The sequence below is a fragment of the Eupeodes corollae genome, chromosome 3, assembly GCF_945859685.1.
Source record: "Eupeodes corollae chromosome 3, idEupCoro1.1, whole genome shotgun sequence".
Lineage (NCBI taxonomy): Eukaryota > Metazoa > Arthropoda > Insecta > Diptera > Syrphidae > Eupeodes > Eupeodes corollae.
In genome coordinates this window covers 80,877,834-80,897,647 of record NC_079149.1, presented here as the reverse complement: position 1 = coordinate 80,897,647, position 19,814 = coordinate 80,877,834, and the positions used below count along the sequence as shown (strand labels likewise).

The 19,814-nt window shown below is 34.7% G+C and overlaps 1 protein-coding gene across 1 annotated transcript; it reads right to left on the bottom strand.

Annotated features, from left to right (window-relative positions):
• Positions 1–435: 435 nt before the first annotated feature.
• LOC129952032 (stomatin-like protein stl-1) lies at positions 436–9,512 on the bottom strand. The gene is made up of 7 exons (XM_056064454.1): positions 9,346–9,512; positions 9,186–9,281; positions 8,901–9,108; positions 8,649–8,848; positions 8,454–8,598; positions 7,736–7,851; positions 436–739 (listed from the first exon to the last, which is right to left on the bottom strand). The coding sequence occupies exons 1-7, from the start codon at positions 9,385–9,387 to the stop codon at positions 455–457; spliced, it is 1,092 nt and encodes a 363-aa protein (XP_055920429.1). The 5' UTR covers positions 9,388–9,512; the 3' UTR covers positions 436–454.
• Between the last annotated feature and the right edge of the window lie 10,302 nt (positions 9,513–19,814).

Below are 19,814 nucleotides of genomic sequence, written 5' to 3'. Positions count from 1 at the left end.
GCCCTTATAACTTAAAATAAAAATGGTCAGGTTCAGGCGACATAAGGTATTTGAAAGTAAGGCAAGGCCTTCCAATTAAGGCAACTTAATTTTTTATGTGAGACCAAATCATTTTTTATAGGTCTTGATATTGACTAAAAAATTCAAATGCAATTGGAAGTTCTTTATTATCAGCAGCTTCTAATTTGTGTGCAGCTAAGAGTCCGAAAAAGGACTGGAAGTTTATTTTCCAGTTTGTGTTTATCGCAATATCCTGTTAAAATAACCTCGATTTTGAAACCGGATTTTTAAGAATTTTATTTTGTTAAATTTTATATTTCAATACATGAATGTGCAGAACAAACCATTCACACATTGAAATACATATGTATTTTTTTTTGTTTTATTAAAAGTCACATATGTATTTTTTTTTTGTTTTATTAAAAGTCAGCGATATTTGTTTTAAACCTTTTTATTAAACGTTATTCGTTTTTCTAAAATTCTCGTTTGGCTCTACAGAAAAACATGACTCTTTTTTGGGCGATTCTACGTGTTCTTCTGATTTCCTTATTGCTTCTACATTATTTCCGAAACCGTTTTTCTTGGATATCATGTCATAAACGTTTAGCGCTTGGAATACCATTGAAGAAATGTCACTTGAGTTCGAAGGTAACAGCATAGTATTGTTCGTTTTTGCTAAATTACTAAAAGCTGAAATATATTGCTCGGCCAATGTCAGCGAGGCAGCATTTTTTCCATCCTAAAAAAAAAAACAAAAATCAATTATGTACTATATTTTTTCACGGTCATCAAATATATAGTTTTTCAAGGACGCTAAATCAGAACAAGAAACAGAAAAAATTGTGCAACAGAGCCAATTAAAACTGAAAATAAGATTCATAATATGAGCAGAAAAGTAAAAAGAAAGAAGCTGGAGACGTATAATGAGAAGTTTATTTTTAGACTAATCACCTAAACTTCCTTCTTTGGAATCTCTAATGTTTTTTTTGAAAGAGACTACGACCAATAATAAACAAAATAGGCATGAAGCCACGATACATCTTCTTGGAACAAGATTATTTTGCATTGTTAGTTACCCATAGGACATATTATTTATTAGGTTTAATTCATTCACGGACCGAAGCAAATTTAACATAAAGTTTCAGATGGAAGAATTATTGTATGCGATGGGGAAAAGCAAGTGAATAATTTTCGCATATGTATACACATACTTACTACTGTAAAACATGGCTTCGGGTGGGTCATGATATGAGGATGATAAAGATTTATGCCTTCGTTTTCTTCCATGGTCACGTGAACGTACACTTCCCCATACTCTGAAATGCTCGTTTTAATAAATCTTCTTACACTCACTCAGGGCCGGATTGTCTCGAGGGCAACACGGGGCCTCCACAAACGGGGGCCCCCACAATAGAGACTTCGGAAAATTTTTGTTTCAAATTCCAACTAGTAAACATGTTTTCCTTTGGTATGTATTTTTTTGTTTGCTCTTTTACCTTTACCTACAGCCTAAGGTACTTTGTGCATACATACATGATTATTTAATTATATTAATCTTAAATAACAGAAATCATTGATCTATATTTGTTCACTTCAATCAGGCAATCAGTGAAATATCAAAATCTCAAATGGACCTGATAAAAAGCACTTCCAATTCACTACCCATCTTGGGTAGCTTAATGGCTGAAAAAGCTCAGCGACACTTGTTGGTCTTGTCGAGCTAAAGCTACAAAAGCCTTAGTCAACACCTATTCGGAAATCGAAGAAGCTCTAACATGCATATCTTCCAATAAAGAGCAAAAAGACATCGTGATGAATGAAGCAACGCACGTTCTACAGAAGATGAGTGGTCTCGAACCACTTTGCTTGCAACATTTTTTAATGATCTCTTGGAGCGATTCAACGCTACAAAAAAGATGTTGCAAGACCCGAAAATAATTCTTGAATCGGCAATGCGTACACTAGAATCATAGAAATCATTCGTGGAATCCAAACAAAATGATTTTGATAAATACGAGGAAGCAGCCAAAAAAATATCCCATACCGATGAATATGCACAATCACGCACCCGCACTAGAACGATAAATGTGGGATTGAATCCGCCCGATTACCGGAAACCACATGACGCAAATCTGTCACCCAAGAAAAAATATCCGTTATCCGTTTCTCTTAGTGAAAGACTGCATGCCTATGAAGCTGACGATCAAGATTTGGATTCCTGAATTACATCGAGAAGATTGATGCTGAAAATTTGCACGCTGCAGCAGGCATTTGTGAAAGTGTATCCGGATGATTTAGAGCCTAGTCTTGGTATTGGCCTATGGAACAGGTCAATCGCTGGAACTACCAACTTCTCGAAAATCAAAATTTCAGAGCAACATTCCAAAACCTCGAAATTGCATTGAGAATGTATTTGATTTTGATGGAGAGCGCTCATTTTCAAAAATGAAAATTATAAAAAATATGCTTCGCTGAGCATTGAAAGCGATTTACTCTTTTTCCCGTTTATATTTATATGTGTTTGTTCAACACTAAATGAATCTACTTCGTTTCACAATAAATTATTTATTGAATGACTCGAGTGAAAAAAATGGTTTACTTAAAATAATTTGGGGCGAGGGGGCCACCGCTCTTTGATTGTCCCGAAGCCTCTGGACCTCTAAATCCGGCCTTGCCCTCACCAGTCATACAAAGTATCTGTAATTTTGTTTTAGAGTTGCCCAACTATAATAGGCATAAGCTAGCATATGCATACAAAGAATCTCAATACGAGTGAACATAATGGAGTCTAGCTCCGTTTCGTTAACTTAATCAAACTTAAGCAAGAGCGGTCCCAGTCGCTCGCCACATAAGTAAAATGTGACATGTAGATACGTGAGCAAAATTGCATTATGGCTATCCGCTGTAATTTCACAACCTTAAGTGAATTTTCGTTGGGTTTTTGACATAAGCTTATGTTTGCTTATGCCTATTATAATTGGGCCTTAAGTCAGTTAAATTTTAGTTTTAGTCGTGCAAGTATAAAACTAAAGCAACAATTGTGCCATATATTAAGTAGAACAAACTATGGTCCAAATAGTTTCCTCAATCAATTGATTTCAATATATAATACATTTTATTTTTGTAGAGTCTATTAACCCTATGTGGACACACGGGTGCAAATCGGGCAAGCCAAACAATTCAAAGTTCCCGCACTCTTAGCACAAGCGCTTTAGCGCCATCTAGTGTGCATGGTAAGTCCTACTATAGGGCTTCCAACCGGTAAGTAGTGCGGCGTCAGTCACTTGAAGGGCTTGGCACTGTAAGGTTGCAAAAGTGCACAAGGCCAAATTGTCACCTGTGTGACTCTAGTGTCGTAAAGTTCCGTCGGTTCTCCGAGATTTGTTTTTACTCGTGATTTGACGTTATTGTCATACACTCAAAAAAAAAAAAACTAGTTTTGCTTTTCTCTTCTTTACACCATAAAGCGGAAATAAAAAAAATTGGGTGGCGCAACAGTCCGTTTGAGAACTAGGGCCTAGTGATTGACAACTCTCAACCATTTCTGTGTGCGAGTACTGTTGTCAGGGATGGAAGGACCTACAGTTTTAAGCCGAATGCGAACGGCAAATTTGAGAAAGCATTTTTCATGACAAGAATTACTCTTGGAGAATTTTTCAATTCCTCGCAAGAGGCAGGACTCGAAAACTTTAGATGGCATAGGCATGGATCGAACCCAAGACCTTTCGCATGACAGTCCATCGCACTTACCATCATGCCACGGGTATGTTAAGCGGAAATAGATCCAATAGAAAATAAGCCATGTATTGCTTTGGATTATAATAAAAACAAAGGTGGAACTGACATGTTTGACCAAAAATGCCACGCTTACTCGGCAGGTTGTGGTACAAGACGCTGGTCTTTAAAATTTTTTACAAACATGATCGACCAAGCTGGCATTAATGCCTATATTTTGTATATTTTAAATGATATAAACAAGTCAATCACTAGACATCAATTTTTTAAAAGATTTAGGATTTGCCTTAGCCAGTTTGTCATCGTCGCGTTTGTGATGAACACCGAGCAGGTATATGCATAAATTGTATAGATACCGTCGAATAAATTAATACCTATTATACAAAAAAAAATATTGATGTTCCTATATATGTACACATGTTGTACTTTTTTTTTTACAAAATTTTATTCAATGAACACATTTCATTATAAACAAGCCTGTCAATAAATAAGCCTTCCGACCTTGATAGAGCAGCGTGCATTCTCCATCGTCATTCTGCACTAACGGATAAGTTTGACAGGGATGCCAATCAGCAAGAACCATACGAAGGCGACTCCAAGAAACAAATTTGAATTGAAGCTAGACCTAAGCCTAACCTTTCAATCAAAATATTGCTCGAAGAATGGTTCTTTAGAACACCTTTATAAAAGTCCAAATTTTTGGAATTTGGTCCAAGTTCAAATTTTTGGCAGTGACGGAACACAGTATGTGAGGCGTCCTCCATTGAAAGAATTGGACCCGAAATACACACAAAAAAAACTGTAAAATATGGCATTGCTTTCAGGTCGTTAAATCCTGGTTTGAATCAAATTCAATGCAAGTCCTGGAGTGGCCTGTTCAAAGCCCGGATCTGAGTAAATCTATGGGGTATCATAAAAAAGCAGTTCCTGCTAGAAAACCTACGAATAAGGCTTCTCTTTGGAACATTGTTAAAGAAGAGCGGTCAAAAATAGCTTCTGCCCAGAGTTCATTGCTTGTACAATGCAAAAAAGATGCGCAGAAATAATAAAACAGAAAGAATATTCAACTATATACTAGCTGCAATAAAGTTGCCCTCAATAGGGTTAGTTATTAATAAACGTACTTCATTGCAGATGGCTTAATTACATGTCCACTTCCAAAATCGATTAAAACAACATATCATTACTGTAATAAGTTTTTCAAAGATATTTTTTAAAAATAAAATATCATCTGAACTTCTAGTTACTAAATGTATGTTTTGCATAAATAAATTAATTTATCATTGTGTTAAGTTTCTTCATTTTCAACGAAATATTTTGCTATATATTGATGGCTTAATTGTATGACAACGACTGTATACTTGCATAGAAATTTCAATTCAATTTCGATGCGATTCCTCGATCTCCTCTTTAAGCCAGGTAATCAAATTGAAAGGCTACGCAAATATTAAGTATCCGATTATGTAAGGTGTTAAATTATAGAGTTATTCTGTCCCTGCTTCTGTTTTTAATATTAATTTGCTGTTAAATGGCTTAAATTGTAATAATGGTTTCTTTAAAATAATAAACTTTTACATTATCCATTCATTTTCTTGCAGAAAACGCATTGCGAAAATTTATATTTGACATATTTCAGATTTTTCATTTTAAAAGAACTAATGGGAGCTATGCCCATGCTGTGATTAAGGCCTTTTATGTTCGAGACGGTTTAATAAATAAGTTTTGGATTCAGTGGTATTACAACTTATTTACTTTCTTAAGGTGGCGCTACAGTCCGGGGCGGACATGGGCCTCAACCAACATGCGTCTCTAGCCAGCTCGGTCCCTAGTTTCGCACGCCAAGTTTGTTAAGGTCCTCTAGCACCTGGGTGACTGATGCCTCTGTAGTTGGCGCAGTTTAGAGGGTCTCCTTTCTTGTGTATCGGGCACACTATGCTGAGATTCCACTCATCGGCATTGCTTTCTTCAGACCATATTGAGTTGGTGCTCCGTACCAAGTCATCGCCTGATGCTTTGAATAGTTCGGCAGCGAAGCCGTCAGCTCCAGCAGCTTTGTTTGACTTAAGTTTAGATATAGTTATCTTCACTTCGTCAAGGTCGGGTAGGCGGAATTGTTGATCTGCGTCGCCGAGGTTAAGTGGTTCTATCTCCCTTACAGAGGAGAGGAATTCGGTTCGTCATCGCCGTTATATAATTTGGGGAAGTGCTCTTTCCATATTCTCAACAAAGACTGCTGTTCCACTACGATGTTCTCCTGATCGTCCTTACAGGCTTCGGTTAGTGGCTTGTACCTTTGGGAGTTTTTTTTACCTTTTTGGTATAATTTACGAACCTCATTCCTGTTGTGATATCCCTCTATCTCCTCGATCACGCGCTTCTCATGCTCTCTTTTTTTCCATTTAAGAGACCAATGTTCCTCTCTCCTCTTCTGCTCGTAGAGCCCGCGAGCAGCTCTGGTCCTCCTGTCCAGCGCCGTTTTGTATGACTATTGTTTAGCTGCGTGCGCTTGCCGGCATTTGTCGTCAAACCAGGGGTTTCGCTGTGGTGGCCGTGTGAAACCTAGCACTTCAGAGTCGGCATCTCTGATGGCTGCAATGCAATATTGCCACTGGTTTTCAATGCTTAATGCAGGCAGCATAGGACTCCTTAAGAGGTTATTAGAGACTCGATCGGGAAAGGACATGGCAGTCTCTTGCGATTGTAGCTGTCTAACGTCGAATCTTCTCACAGTATTTCCTTGTTTTGGCTTGGATCTGGATATCCGTAGTCGTACCCTGGCTACAACGAGGTAGTGGTCCGAGTCAATGTTGGCCTCTCGGAATGTTCGGATATTCTGTATACTGGAGAAGTGTCGTGCGTCGATCGCAATGTGGTCAATCTGGTTGAAGGTTGATTGATCAGGAGATTTCCATGTCCCCTTGTGGATATTAAGATGCGTGAACTGCGTACTACCTACCAGAACGTCTCGCCCCTCAGCGAAATCGACCAGCCTGAATCCGTTGTCGGAGGCAGTGTCGTGCAGGCTGTATCTCCCGATTATGCCACCAAAGATGTCTTCTCTTCATAGCTTGGCATTAAAATCTCCTAAGACAATTTTAATGTCATAGCCAAGGCACTGCTCATATGTCTTGTCCAAGAGTTCGAAGAATATGTCTTTGGTGTCTTCATCTTTCTCCCGTACTGGGGCATGCGCACATATTAGGCTTATGTTGGCGAATTTAGCCTTGATGCGGATTGTCGTGATCACATTGTTGAAAATAAAGACTTTTTGCCTGAGCCTAGTTCCAACAACAAATCCACACCCAAATAGACGCTGTCTTTGTTCTCGGTAGCAGTCGCCGTAGTATATATCGCTGTCTTTTAGTTTGCGTTTGCCCGGTCCATCCCATCGCACTTCTTGGATGGCGGTAATATCTGCCTTGCAGCAGTTTAGGACTTCCGCTAATTGTTCGGCTGCACGTGGTCTGTTAAGGGACCTAACATTCCACGTATATATCCGAAGTTCGTTGTCCTTATTTCGTTTGCGTGGGTTGTCAACAGTGAATCCGTCCGTATCCGAGGCTTGTGGTGCTTCGCAACTAAAGGTATTTTTTAAGTGGCCAGGAAGTCACCTCGACGGCACAACCCCCAACCTGGAGGGCCAGATCCTTAGTATAACTCCAAGGAAGCGGAGCCGGATCAACCGCTCCTTACAGGTCTGGGCTCCGAATGTGTCGAAGAAGCACTATAAGGTGTTCACTAAGTAGTAGTAGGTGTTCACAACCTTACTGGAACTGTAGACGCCACCGTTGATTCCATCTCGAGAATTCTTCCGCTGCCGCCTGGATAAGGGGAGATGCCTTAGTGGAAACACCTCTAACCACAATAAACTAAATTAATTAGAACATTTTGAACCTATTCTATTTGTTCGTTTTAGTCGTCGCAAACTTTTATAATTATTATTGTAATTGGAAATAAGGAATTTCTAACCAAATTGAATCTTTTTTACTTTATAACTTACTTCTGTGACCACTGATTTTGCTATCGTTTGGAGTCCTCTTGCTCGGGCGTCTGCAATAGCAAGAATAGCTGCTGCTTCTCCACTTGCTTTGTTGATATTTTCTTGCCGCTCGGCCTCTGCAAATTTTAAAAGATCAAAACTATTTATTTTATACACGAAATAAGAAAATATAAATGTTGTTCTAAATTGTTCAAATAACTGCTAAACCATGCCTTATTACAACATGCAGTACAGTTTGTTTTATCCAACCCTAAGACAAATTTATTTATTGTACCAAGAGTATTTTGGAGTGATAGGAAACTAGTTAATTCAAGATATTCTTAGTAAAGATGGTATATGAAACAGCCAATTTCTTCAGAAAATTCTGACCTTTAAGATCGGATTAAGACAAAATTATTACATTGATTTTATTATTTAAATTCTTTGAATAACCCACAGCTAAAAACAACAATCTTAAAACATTTAAAAAAAAAATCAAGACAACAATCTTAAATTATCCTCCAAACTCACTGAAGAAATCGGCCGTTTGGACTTAAATACATAAATTGACACAAAGGTATTGTACCCTGAATGTACCAGATGATTTTGTTTAAATATGGGTTTACGAAAAAATGAAATAACTTAAATAAACAATTATATACTGCTGCGTAACTATTTACCCTTTAACAGGTGTTTCAATGAATAAATAAAAAAATAAGAATGCTGATTAAGAACATACCCGAAGCTAGAATTCTCGATTTTCTTTTTCCTTCAGCAATATTAATTTCAGCTTCCCGAATTCCCTCAGATTCTAATATTGCGGCTCTTTTTTTCCTCTCGGCTTCAACTTGCATTTGCATAGCTTCGTGTACTCGATCAGGTAGCTACATATAACACATCATTTCAGCACATAAAGTACAGATAAATTTCTTACTTTAATATCACGAATTTCATATCGCAGACACGTAATGCCCCACGCTTCGCTAGCCTTATTAATGGAATCTACAATGCTGACATTTAGAGATTCCCTTTCTCTAAACACTTTGTCGAGGGACATCTTTCCTAATTCGGATCTCATTGTTGTTTGTGCTAGTTGCGTAACAGCAAATTCGGGATCTTCTACACCATAAGATGCTACCAAAAAATGTATTAATAATGGTTTTGTTCTCTTCGATGCACAACACACCTTTATAAGGATCAATTATTCTTAAATATAAAACTCCATCTATACTCAACGTGACATTGTCCAAGGAAATAGCGGATTGTTTTGGAACGTCGATAGCTATTTCCTTCAGGCTTTGAACATATTTGATTTTATCAACAAAAGGCAACAAGAAGTTCACTCCGGGATCCATTATTTCATGAAAACGTCCCATTCGTTCGACAATCCATGCCTACGTGTGAGAGATTATTCCAATTAGTAAATGTATTCCAATTTACAAATAATACATGAACGAATAAAACAACGAACCTCTTGTTGTGGAACGAACATTATTATGGTATTTATGGGCAAATAGGACTTGTGCCGAACCGGTAACTGAATGAGGCCTTGACGATCCGTCAAATTCTGAGATGAAAAAAGTAGTAATTCGATGATTCGAAAATTTTAATGACAAAAACACAAAATAAACCTTAATAACAAATTTGTTTGCTTGTTTTCCGAGTCTGAACATTTTAAAGTGAAATGTTAAGTACCAAATTGCAAATAAATAGGACTTAATTTAATTCTTCACATAAAGGATTAATGTAATTTGGTGTGGATCGTGGATTTACTAAAGACGATGTTCTCCAAAAATAGTCCATAATAAACGTAGAGATGATAGACTTCGGATGTCATTCCTGTTTTGATAACAATTTGTCGATCAGCTGTTGACAACTAAAAGTGAAAAAGTGTGTGTAAAACAACGCAAAAGTTATATTTTTAAGCATCTTCCACATGAGCTGCGAAATGCGCACTGTGGATGTTCGCATATTTCGACTTTCCTTTTACATGAGCTTTATATCTATTGGCAGACAGCGACGAATTGTCAATTTATAATTACCCTTTTAAACAAACAAAGCAAGAGTGGTATAATTTTGAGGTTAAGTTGAGCGCGAACAATTTATTCGTTTCAGTGTGGATGGTATGTGGAACGCGAATAGAGTTTGACAGTTCGTAGCAAACACACTGCAATTCGTTACTACCAAATTGTTTTTACAAAATTCTCTTATTGTAGAGAACAAAATGCAAATTTCATTATCCTAACATAAGTTTGAATTGGTTTCTTATAATTAAAATGTATTTTTGTTTGAAATTGACTTATGAAATGTATAAAATTACGTTTGTTCGTCCATTCGTTCATTCATTGTTCGCTCTCATGTGCAAGGCTCTTAACTCGTCGCCAGAAATATTATCGACGCTTTTGCTTACTACCTGGAGAAAGACTTTCCGGTAGCTCCGTTCAATCAGAATAATTTGGGAGATACGAGAAAGGCGATAAGTTCATTTGTGGAGGAGAATAAGTATGAAAGAACATTTCTGGTGGAGGCTAAGTCGCAGCAGGCTAGGAAAATTTGCGCCAAGACATTCCACAATGTGGGAATCGTTGTTCCAGTGAATAAAATTACAACAGTGGGCTATCGCAACTTCAAAGGAAGAAGATAAAGAGATAGTCATGGAGAAATTTCAGTCCATCATAACAGCGTCAGTGATCACTTGGATGAGTGTGAATGTGGTATGAATCTTTAACTTGGAATTGACTTTTTCTGCTCCAGCCATAAGGACCTACACGAAATCGTTCAGAATCTTCTCAATACCGCCTATAAGTTGCTCGGACGGCCACCAAATATGGCGATACTGAGGGGACATTTGGCCAGCAGAAGCAAAAGTCATAAGCTCAGTATTTTGGATTGAATATGTTGTGAAAGAAGAAGAAAATGTATTGAATGTTTTAGATAATCAAAAAAGTACCTGGGAAACCTGTGATATAAGTGTCAATTCTGTTTAATTTGATAGTTTTTTCTTGTTTATGTCTATTATTTATTTCATATTCTTTTTGTTAATTTATTTTCAATTTTGTGTCAGTGCCGTCGTTTGAATGGATGCAGGAATGGAAATAAAATTAATAGAATTAATGTGATTTAATGAAAAATATTGAATAAAGACACCCCTGAAGAAGTAAGGAACACTTACGAAACGTTGGGAAAGAATGAAATAAGTTTTTTATTTGCATTCCAAAAACAAAAAGAACAAAAGAGCCAAACAAAATATCTTATATGAAAATGTTTTAAATTAAATTAATTTCTAAAGTAACAGATTTGTTTATTTTTGTAGCATCCATGGCGTGATGATTAGTGCGTTGGACTGTCATGCCAGAGGTCTTGAGTTCGATCCCTGTCTATGCCATCTAAAGTCTTTTCACTGGTACTGCCTCTTGTGGAATTGACAAATTCTTCAAGAGCAATTCTTGTCATGAAATAGTGCTTTCTCAAATTAGCCGTTCGGATTCGGCATATAAACTGTAGGTCTCTTCCATTCCTGACAACATTTTTCGCACACAGGAATGGTTGAGAGTTGTAAGTCGCTGGGCCCTAGTTCTCAACGGACTGTTGCACCACTCAATTTGTTTTTGTATAACAGTTTTGTTTGTTGTTGATTGTATGATATATTTTCTAGGCAACTAGCTTCTACTTAGTGAATTGTTCAGACCGGTTGAAGTAAACAAAGAGGATAGCTGCAGCCAAGCGAGCTTGTAGTTCTTGTTGAACTGGTTAGAATTCATTTTATTTTTACAAATAATTTGAGAAGAACAAAAGTTTTTACTCACAAATTCTTTTATCAATACAAAATTTGACAAATAAATTTAAATGTCAAATGAAAACGTGTAAATGTTCGGTGTGAACGATTTTTGGGTTTTCGGAAACCCGGTTTTGGGTTTGGTGTGAAAAGGCTATAAACATATTCTTATACGCTTTTCGTACCAAACTAAAAACCCGGTTTTGTCATAAAACCTACATCGAGACTCAAGTTTTTCCATATATTAATCGTAAACAAAAAGTTTTATATTAAACATGTCGAAAACTAGTAGCAATCCAAAGATGAACTAAACAAATAAACCTAAATTGTAAACAAAAAGAACTAATGTCTGCTACCAAAAGAAATCTTTCACTTTCATATTTTCAATTTCTGTCTACAACTCCAGAGGTTTTTTATACATATAAATCTAGATTTTGTTGTGGAAGACAGCCTTCTCTCGGGTAATATTTTAACTAAATACAAAAAAAACATAATGTAGTATTACAATGCATTTTAAATTTCAGAGAATCAATAGATACATTTCCGGGTTCTTATGATGACTCCATTAGGTACTTTTTAACCCAGTACGAAGATGATGGTGATACCCGTTCTTACCCCAGAAGATGGCTGAGATTTTCCTGTATTCAGAAACTATACCCAGGGAAATTTAATTGTAAAATTGTTTTGGGTTTGGTATGAAAAGGCTATTACATTCTTCGTAGTATGTATTAACAACAATATTTAATAGTCAATTTGTGCCAATTGAAATGTCAAACGCAAACTTGTAAACGTTCAAGCCTACTACGAGTACGCTGCTGATGCCAAACGAAAATTCCCATACAAAAATTACATGACGAAATCATAAATTAAAAATTTCGCTGTGGTTTTCGTTTTTCAGTACGCTGCTGAACGACGAAATGTGTCATTTTAGTGGATAACTTCTAGATTTCTAAGTACAATTCTCCACTCTTTTCGTTCTCAATTTAATTGCCCGGCATGTTAGTTGCTTACAAAATTTTAACTTTTAATTTTTTTATTCAAAACAAAAATTGTATACTCGTGCCTATCGGTGTTTTGACTTTGATTTATATTTGATTTAAAATTTAAAATAAAATGGATTTGTCTAATGTGTTCCAACAATACATTTCTGAATCGGAAACTCAGGATGTTGAAGATGTTATTTGTGATGTGCAAGAAGTGATGAAGACGAGCAGTGAACTTCAACTTCCAACAAATAAACCGAAGAAAAAAAAATTGATTTCTCTTCGGAGGAAAACCAACGAAGCCAGTGAAGCTATTTTGAAGTTGGAGCATAGGCTTCACAAAAATAATTCAGCCGTTGCGAACCTGTGGAGTAATATAGCTGCAGAAATAAAAAAACAATGTACTAACTGCTCAAGAAAATGTTTATAAATAGAATATTTTTTCACTTTTGTTTACCAGCTGCTGAGTGTCAGAACTTGTCAATTGTTTTAGACTCTCCACTAATATTTGTCCACTGTGGTTTTCGTTTTCATTTCGCTCTGCACTTGGAGACCGCCGAAAAAAATCGTTTCACTTCAGCTGCGTACTAGGCTTCAGTGTGAACAATTCTCAAAAACTTTTTGCTGAAAACTCGATTTAAAAATACACAACATATAATTGTTGTTTTGAAAGTTAAAATTATTTCGGAAGGCAAAAGACTTAAGAAAGAAGTGTAACTGCAACTGCAGTGACTAAAAGACTTTAGTCCTTACAAATCTGATTACTGGAATATTGGTCCGGGTAACCGAAAGTATAAATGATATCAATCATTTTGGAGTTTAATTGACAGTTTCTTTTTTTTGGTATGAACCCACAATTCTAGTTTGGAAAACTTTTTGCTTCAAAAAGTTACCTTTTCTCGCTGTTATATAAAAAAAGTTTAATCCAAAATAAACAGAAGGGAGTTACATCCGTAGCATCATATACAATTATGACAAAAATTTGGTTAGCATGGACAACAGGTCATGCAGGTATCAAAGGCAATGACCTTGCAGACATTGCAGCCAAAGAAGCAACATTTAACCTTCTTATAAGGAGTTTCGAGGTACCTCACTACTTATACGAAGAAAATTTAAACTTCCTACAAATACAATTTCCCTTTTCAACTAGAACTAGTTTCTAGTCGTCAATTTTGTATTAACGGGGCAATACTTTGGAGACTCTCAATCTCAATGATAAACTTTTTTGAAGTTATTACTTTTCTATTGTTAAATGCTATTATTCTATCTTTTGCATTTAATTTTGCATTTTGTTTCTATTTTGTTTTGAATCTTTATTTGGCAATGTTATACGAAGAAAAAGAGTGTATTGCACTATTCCGTATCAGGGAAGGCAAAACAATCTTCACAAGCCAACACTACTTTGCCAATGAATTCCAGGAACTGTGTGAAAATTGTAGAGAAATCCTTTCTATTTGGCACATATTTATTTCCTGAATGCCCTATTTCTCACCAAATACCAACATTCTACTTAGTGGAAGAAAAGCAGAAACGCTTAGCTGAAATATTAAATCCGTCCGATGTCCTAACAATCCCCCGCACCAAGCAAGCTATAAACCTGAGTAGTTTATGTATTCTTATATTTGTATAAATTTCAAATTAACAAAAATAACATCTAAGGACCTGTTGCCCTGAGTCTTAGATTTTAAATAATTAAAAAAATATTTTATAGATTATGTTTGTCAAATAAATAAATAAAACTGAAGTTTTTAAGATATTGTTTTCTTAAAACTTTGTCTGAAAACATGCTCCATATGCACCTAGAAATAGAAATCTTTTATTAGAAAATAATACCGCATATGCAATTTTATTGTTTTCTAGAATTTAGTATAAGATTTATAAACAGTCATACACCGATCGAAACAAAAATTTGTCGTTTAGCAGTATTCAGTAACAGTCAATACACGCATTTAAATACATTTGTTTTATGTTTTTTGTTTTCAAACTTCAAATACATTTTCTGGAAACTATAGGTTTTTATTGTTTAATGGGAAATAAATGCCATTAAAAATAAATTACACAATTAAACAAATTCCCGCCAAGACTACGGTCATAACACTTTTCTTTCGTTGCTTGTGTGGCTTGTAACTCTATTTTCATACCGAAGAACTGGACATGTCGACCGACAAATTTACTCTGAAAGCAGTGGTTAGGACTTAGGACGTTAAGCAATTTCCCTAGTTTCCATTCATGAAAAACAATTTTCTTTCCAAAATTTTACCGCCCTCTTGCAATGAAACAAAATGTAAATATAAGAGTATAGAATATTACATTCGCAAATTTGTGTAAACATACATATGATACATAATTTTAACAAATTAAAACAAAACTATTTTTACTTGCGACATGTAGGAACTATATGGCAAGTTACGCATTCGAATTCATGATATGATATTCAATGGTAGAGAAGTCGAAAAAAGTGGGTCCCGCGATTCCGTCCGGTCTGTTTTGTCTGTCTGTCCACGATTCTACATCCTAAAACTGAGTTCAAACTTGGGAGTTAAGGTTTTGAGCAGATTCACGGTAGGCATTTTTTAAATTTTTTTTAAAGATCAAAACACAGTGGCCCCCATACAATTTTTTTGGTCAAAAAACGAAAATTCGAATTTTCTCAAAAACAAACTGATAGATTTTTCACATTTTTCTCTAAAATTTAATTTTAACTTGGCTTCTTTTAGTAAGAAAAACATATCGTTTGTATGCAGCCAAATGCCAAAACGCACTAAGTCATATTTTTAGGATTTTTAGATTTAAATGCAAAACGGTTAAGAATGATGATATCGATGTAGTGAAATAACACACGTTGAAATATTTGACGTACTTTTTGAATTATTTGAGGTATCTTTTTGCACGAAATCAGAAAAAACAACTTTTATACTGGCACAACGCACTAAGTTGACTTAGTGCTATTTGCCTGTAACACAAGAAAAATGATATCACTACTAGTTTACAGGAATAAAGCATTACTGAGACTTAATGCCTTTTTCCTGTCTTCAAAACAACATTTTTAAATTTGAAAAAAAAAGACTTAAGAAGTATGTCATGAGGTAAATGTAAGATAAAAGCGGTCGAATGCAAATAAATCAATACAAATTGTAAGTTTCTCAGTGAGTAAAAATCAACTAAATTCTGTGTGAGTCTTAATTAATTTAAAAAAATGAATAAGAATTCTCGTTCTTGGGCAATACTCCAATTGGCTACAAATACTTTTGGTAAGTTGTTGTCTATTTTTGTAAGGTAATCATAGTTCCATTCAAAACTAGTGTTTTACTTTAAAATAGTTGAAAAAAAATGTCCTTCGCAACAAGAAATTCAAAATTATTTGGTTCTAGATGAAACCCTCGAGCAAGAAATTAACTTTGGTTAGATGATTGAATTTACAAATATTGGTTTTGAATAGTCCTAGGTGAAGAAGAATTTCTCAATGTTGATGAAGCCGTGACAGAAGCAACAGAAGAAATCGAAGACTGCATCTTGGATCCAAGTTATAATTGCGAAGATGAGGTCGGATCAAATGCCAACATGGAAGATCAAGACACAGCGGAAGAAGAAACTCATACAAAAAGGAACAGATGGAGAAAAGCTTGTCCACAAAATTGAAAAAAAATGTCAACAAAAAAATGAGATCTAAGTGTTTGCCATACAAGGATAATAAAGGTAATTTAAAACCAAAAAAAGCTCCCAAACAGAATCCGGCCCATAAACGCACATTCAACTGCTCGAATATTAATGAGGACTCTCGACTAAAACTATGTTAATCTTGGGCTTTGACTTTTGTGGAACAAACAAATTTTATTCTTCATAATGTTGAATGCCTTGCGCCAAAATACAGGCGACCAAGAAACGAAAGTGCAATTCCGCGACAAACTGCCAAAAAGTATTTTTTTATTCACAATGATATCAAAACAAGAGTATGCCAACAATTTTTCTTTAGTACATTAAACATCTCTAATCGATGTGTAATTAGTGCATTCTTAGGAAGGGACGAGTTTGGTGGTCACTTTTCTGCAGAAGATAAAAGAGGCAAAAAACCTCCAATCAATAAACAAGCCAAGAGATAATTGACAATGTTAAAAAACATATCGAAAGTTTTCCGTCGATGGAAAGCCATTACTGCCGGAAAAATAGTCAACGCAAATATTTAGACAGTCAGCTTTCAATAAGAAAAATTTACGACTTACTCAAAAAACAGCATCCTCAAAGTACCATATCCGAAACCACATATAGGAGAACATTTTGCAAAAATTATAATTTATCTTTTTTCGTACCCAAAAAAGATCAATGTCTTTTATGCAATAAATATAAAATTTCATCTACAGCTGCAAAGCTCAATATGCAACTCGAGTATGAAAGCCATTTACGTCGCAAAAAAGAGGCATTTGATGAAAAACAAACTGACAAAGAAAGGTCAAATGTGGATGAGAGCTTTAGATCAATTTCGATGGATATGCAAAGTGTGCTTCAAATACCATCAACTGATGTTTCTTTAACATACTATAAGAGGAAACTTATACTTCATAATTTTACAGTTTATGAATCTGGTTTGCCAAATAATGCTTTTTATTACGCTTGGTCAGAGGTAAATGGCAAAGGTGGGAGCTGCGAAGTCGGGTCTTGTGTTCTGAAATACATTGAGCAATTACCAGAACACGTAAAAGAGCTTTCAATATTTTCGGATACTTGTGCCGGCCAAAACAGGAATGCAAATATTGTTGCACTGTTTTTAAATTTAGTGCAAACATCTAATTTGCAAATTGTTGACCAAAATTTTTAGAAAGTGGTCATTCTTATATGGAAGTTGATTCTATGCATAGTGCCAAAAAACAAAAAAAGTTCATGTCAATTTATTGCATCAATGACTAGCTAAATATATTCAAAGCTGCAAGGGTTCGAGATCCAACAAAAAAAACCTTACGACAATTGACGTCGACGGCCAAAAAATTAACTGGCTTAAAATTTAATGGTTTCGTTACGAAAAAAATAAACCGGGAATACTTCAATTCAAATATGAATTTGGCTAAAATTTAGGAAACAAATGTCAAAATGTTGAGTTTGTGTTTAATGGGATTATTTTACAAATAACAGTTAATATTGAATTTTCACAAGAGAAATAATCTTAAAAATCGATTTACTCAAAACTAATTTTTTTGACTTAGTGCATTTTGCCTGCATAGCGACGATATTTTTGTATTGCTCCGGAAAGGTACCGCTCATAGAACCGTTATTTTGTTTTTTAATTTTCTCAGCAACTTATGAACCGATTTCAATATTATATTGTCTCAACCATATTTGATTATCAGAAGTGCAATTTTTCTGTTTGGATCTTTAAATTTTTTTTTTAAACGCATCAACATTTTTTTTTACTGAATTCAAATGTAGGGCGTATATTTACAATCACTGAACAACTGCATACCAAAAATATTTGTAGAACGACAGTAAAAAATTGTATATATAAAAAATTAATTTAAAAAAAAAAACGGTCTAACGATTTAAAAAAAATTGAAAAATCAAAGGTTTTTCGATTTATAAAATGGCATCAAAATTTTTGACGACAAACTTATTGTTCAGGTAAAATTTTGAACCTTAAATTAGTTTTTTTTAAAATATTTTACTTGTATTGAATGTAACCCCCTCCTATATCACCAGATCAAATCCTGTGCATGATCCCCGAAAGAGCGCATTATTTAAAAAAAATTTAATAACAATCTTTATCTTTTATCCAAATTAATGCATATTTATGTAAAAATTTATGTATGTTTATAGGGAACTATAACTATTGTAAGGGATCATGACAAAATCTAGAATGCCAAAAATCTCGAATGCCGAAAATCTTGAAAATAAAAAAAATTATCTAGAACGCAAAAATCTCGAATCCACAAAAATCCAGAATAAACAAAAATCTCGAAAGACTCTATCTAGAAAAAAATCCCGAAAAAAAATATTAATTCGAGATTTGTTTTGTATTTTAACAGTCAATAAAACACAAATACATCAGTTTGCCCAATATTTTATTTTCTGAGCAAGAAAAAAATGTTTGCAAACAATAAGAAAGGTGCATGTGTAGCAATGTGCAATTGTATGATTGATAACAAACTTTACTTGTCAACTTTAAGTTTGTTAAGGAGAAGTAAGTTATCCAAAATGTATGTTTGAATTTTTGCATTCGAGATTCTTTTTCTGGATTTTGGAATTTCGAGATTTTATTTTCTAGATTTTTGTTTTCGAGATTTTTTCCATTCTAGATTTTTGTTTTCGAGATTTTCATATTCGAGATTTTTACTTTCTAGATAATTAATTTCTAGATATCGTGGTAGACCCCTATTGTAAATACCAACAATAGCCGTGAAGCGCCACTGCATCGGATTAACGAATATGATATTTTTGATCAGCAATCTATTTTAGGGTGTCTATCAAGAAGTAATATCTTGGTACTTTTGTATATATGATTTTAAAATATTATTCTTTTACTTGCCTTCTCCTAAATAAAAGAATAAATACTAAGTACAATTTAAAGAAACGGGCCCGAAAGAATATTACGTACAACCTCTACAACTACTGCTTACGTGTCGCTTCATAACTTAATTCCAAAACACACAAGAGCCTGACTGTAAACAACACATTAATAGCAATTGTTTGTACCTGTTCGTATGGTTTTTTTTTAAACTTTTACGAAAAAAATAAACTGAACGTATAAACCCTATGTTTGCGCCATTTTTGTAGAATAGAAGGAATGTGATTGGATTGTACTAAGTAACTTCTTCCTACCAATAACATTCTTTCATTATCATCATAAACATGTCTATCTGCATAAAGCTGAGAACGCCAATGAACTATTCGTTTTAGACACCTACCTAACTACATAACCAATAGGCGATCGCTTTACAATTTAAACATACATGTTCTGCCTCTTTCTTATCTTCAGATAATTTATTTTCCATCCTGGTTCTTCCAATAAATATATCCAAAGGAAAAGCTTTGAGCGAACTAGTTGAATACACAAACAATTGTTTTCGTTAAGTATGCTTACAAGTATTTTGCATTTCTGGGATGAAATGTCCCAGGATGAGTTGTGTCTTGGGATGTATCACACGTTTTTAGACAAATCAAATGACATTTATACCTTTGAAGACAAACTTATTTTACAGAAATATTTTTAAATCTTGTATACATAGGTACCTACTTTTTAAAACAGATTCTTTGCATACAGGAGCAAGTCCGTGCGACGCAGTCGTGCATTTTATTTTATTGACACATAACACTATTTTAAATTTGTATCAAAATTTAACTTCTTATTGGAAGGCCT

Excerpts from the sequence above, each read along its gene's own strand:
- LOC129952032 (XM_056064454.1), bottom strand. The coding sequence starts at position 9,387 with ATGTTCAGACTCGGAAAACAAGCAAACAAATTTGTTATTAAG. Across the intron at positions 9,109-9,185 it reads TGTTCGTTCCACAACAAGAG|GCATGGATTGTCGAACGAAT; the intron begins GTTCGTTGTTTT and ends TCTCACACGTAG. Across the intron at positions 7,852-8,453 it reads ATCGAGAATTCTAGCTTCGG|AGGCCGAGCGGCAAGAAAAT; the intron begins GTATGTTCTTAA and ends TAAAATTTGCAG.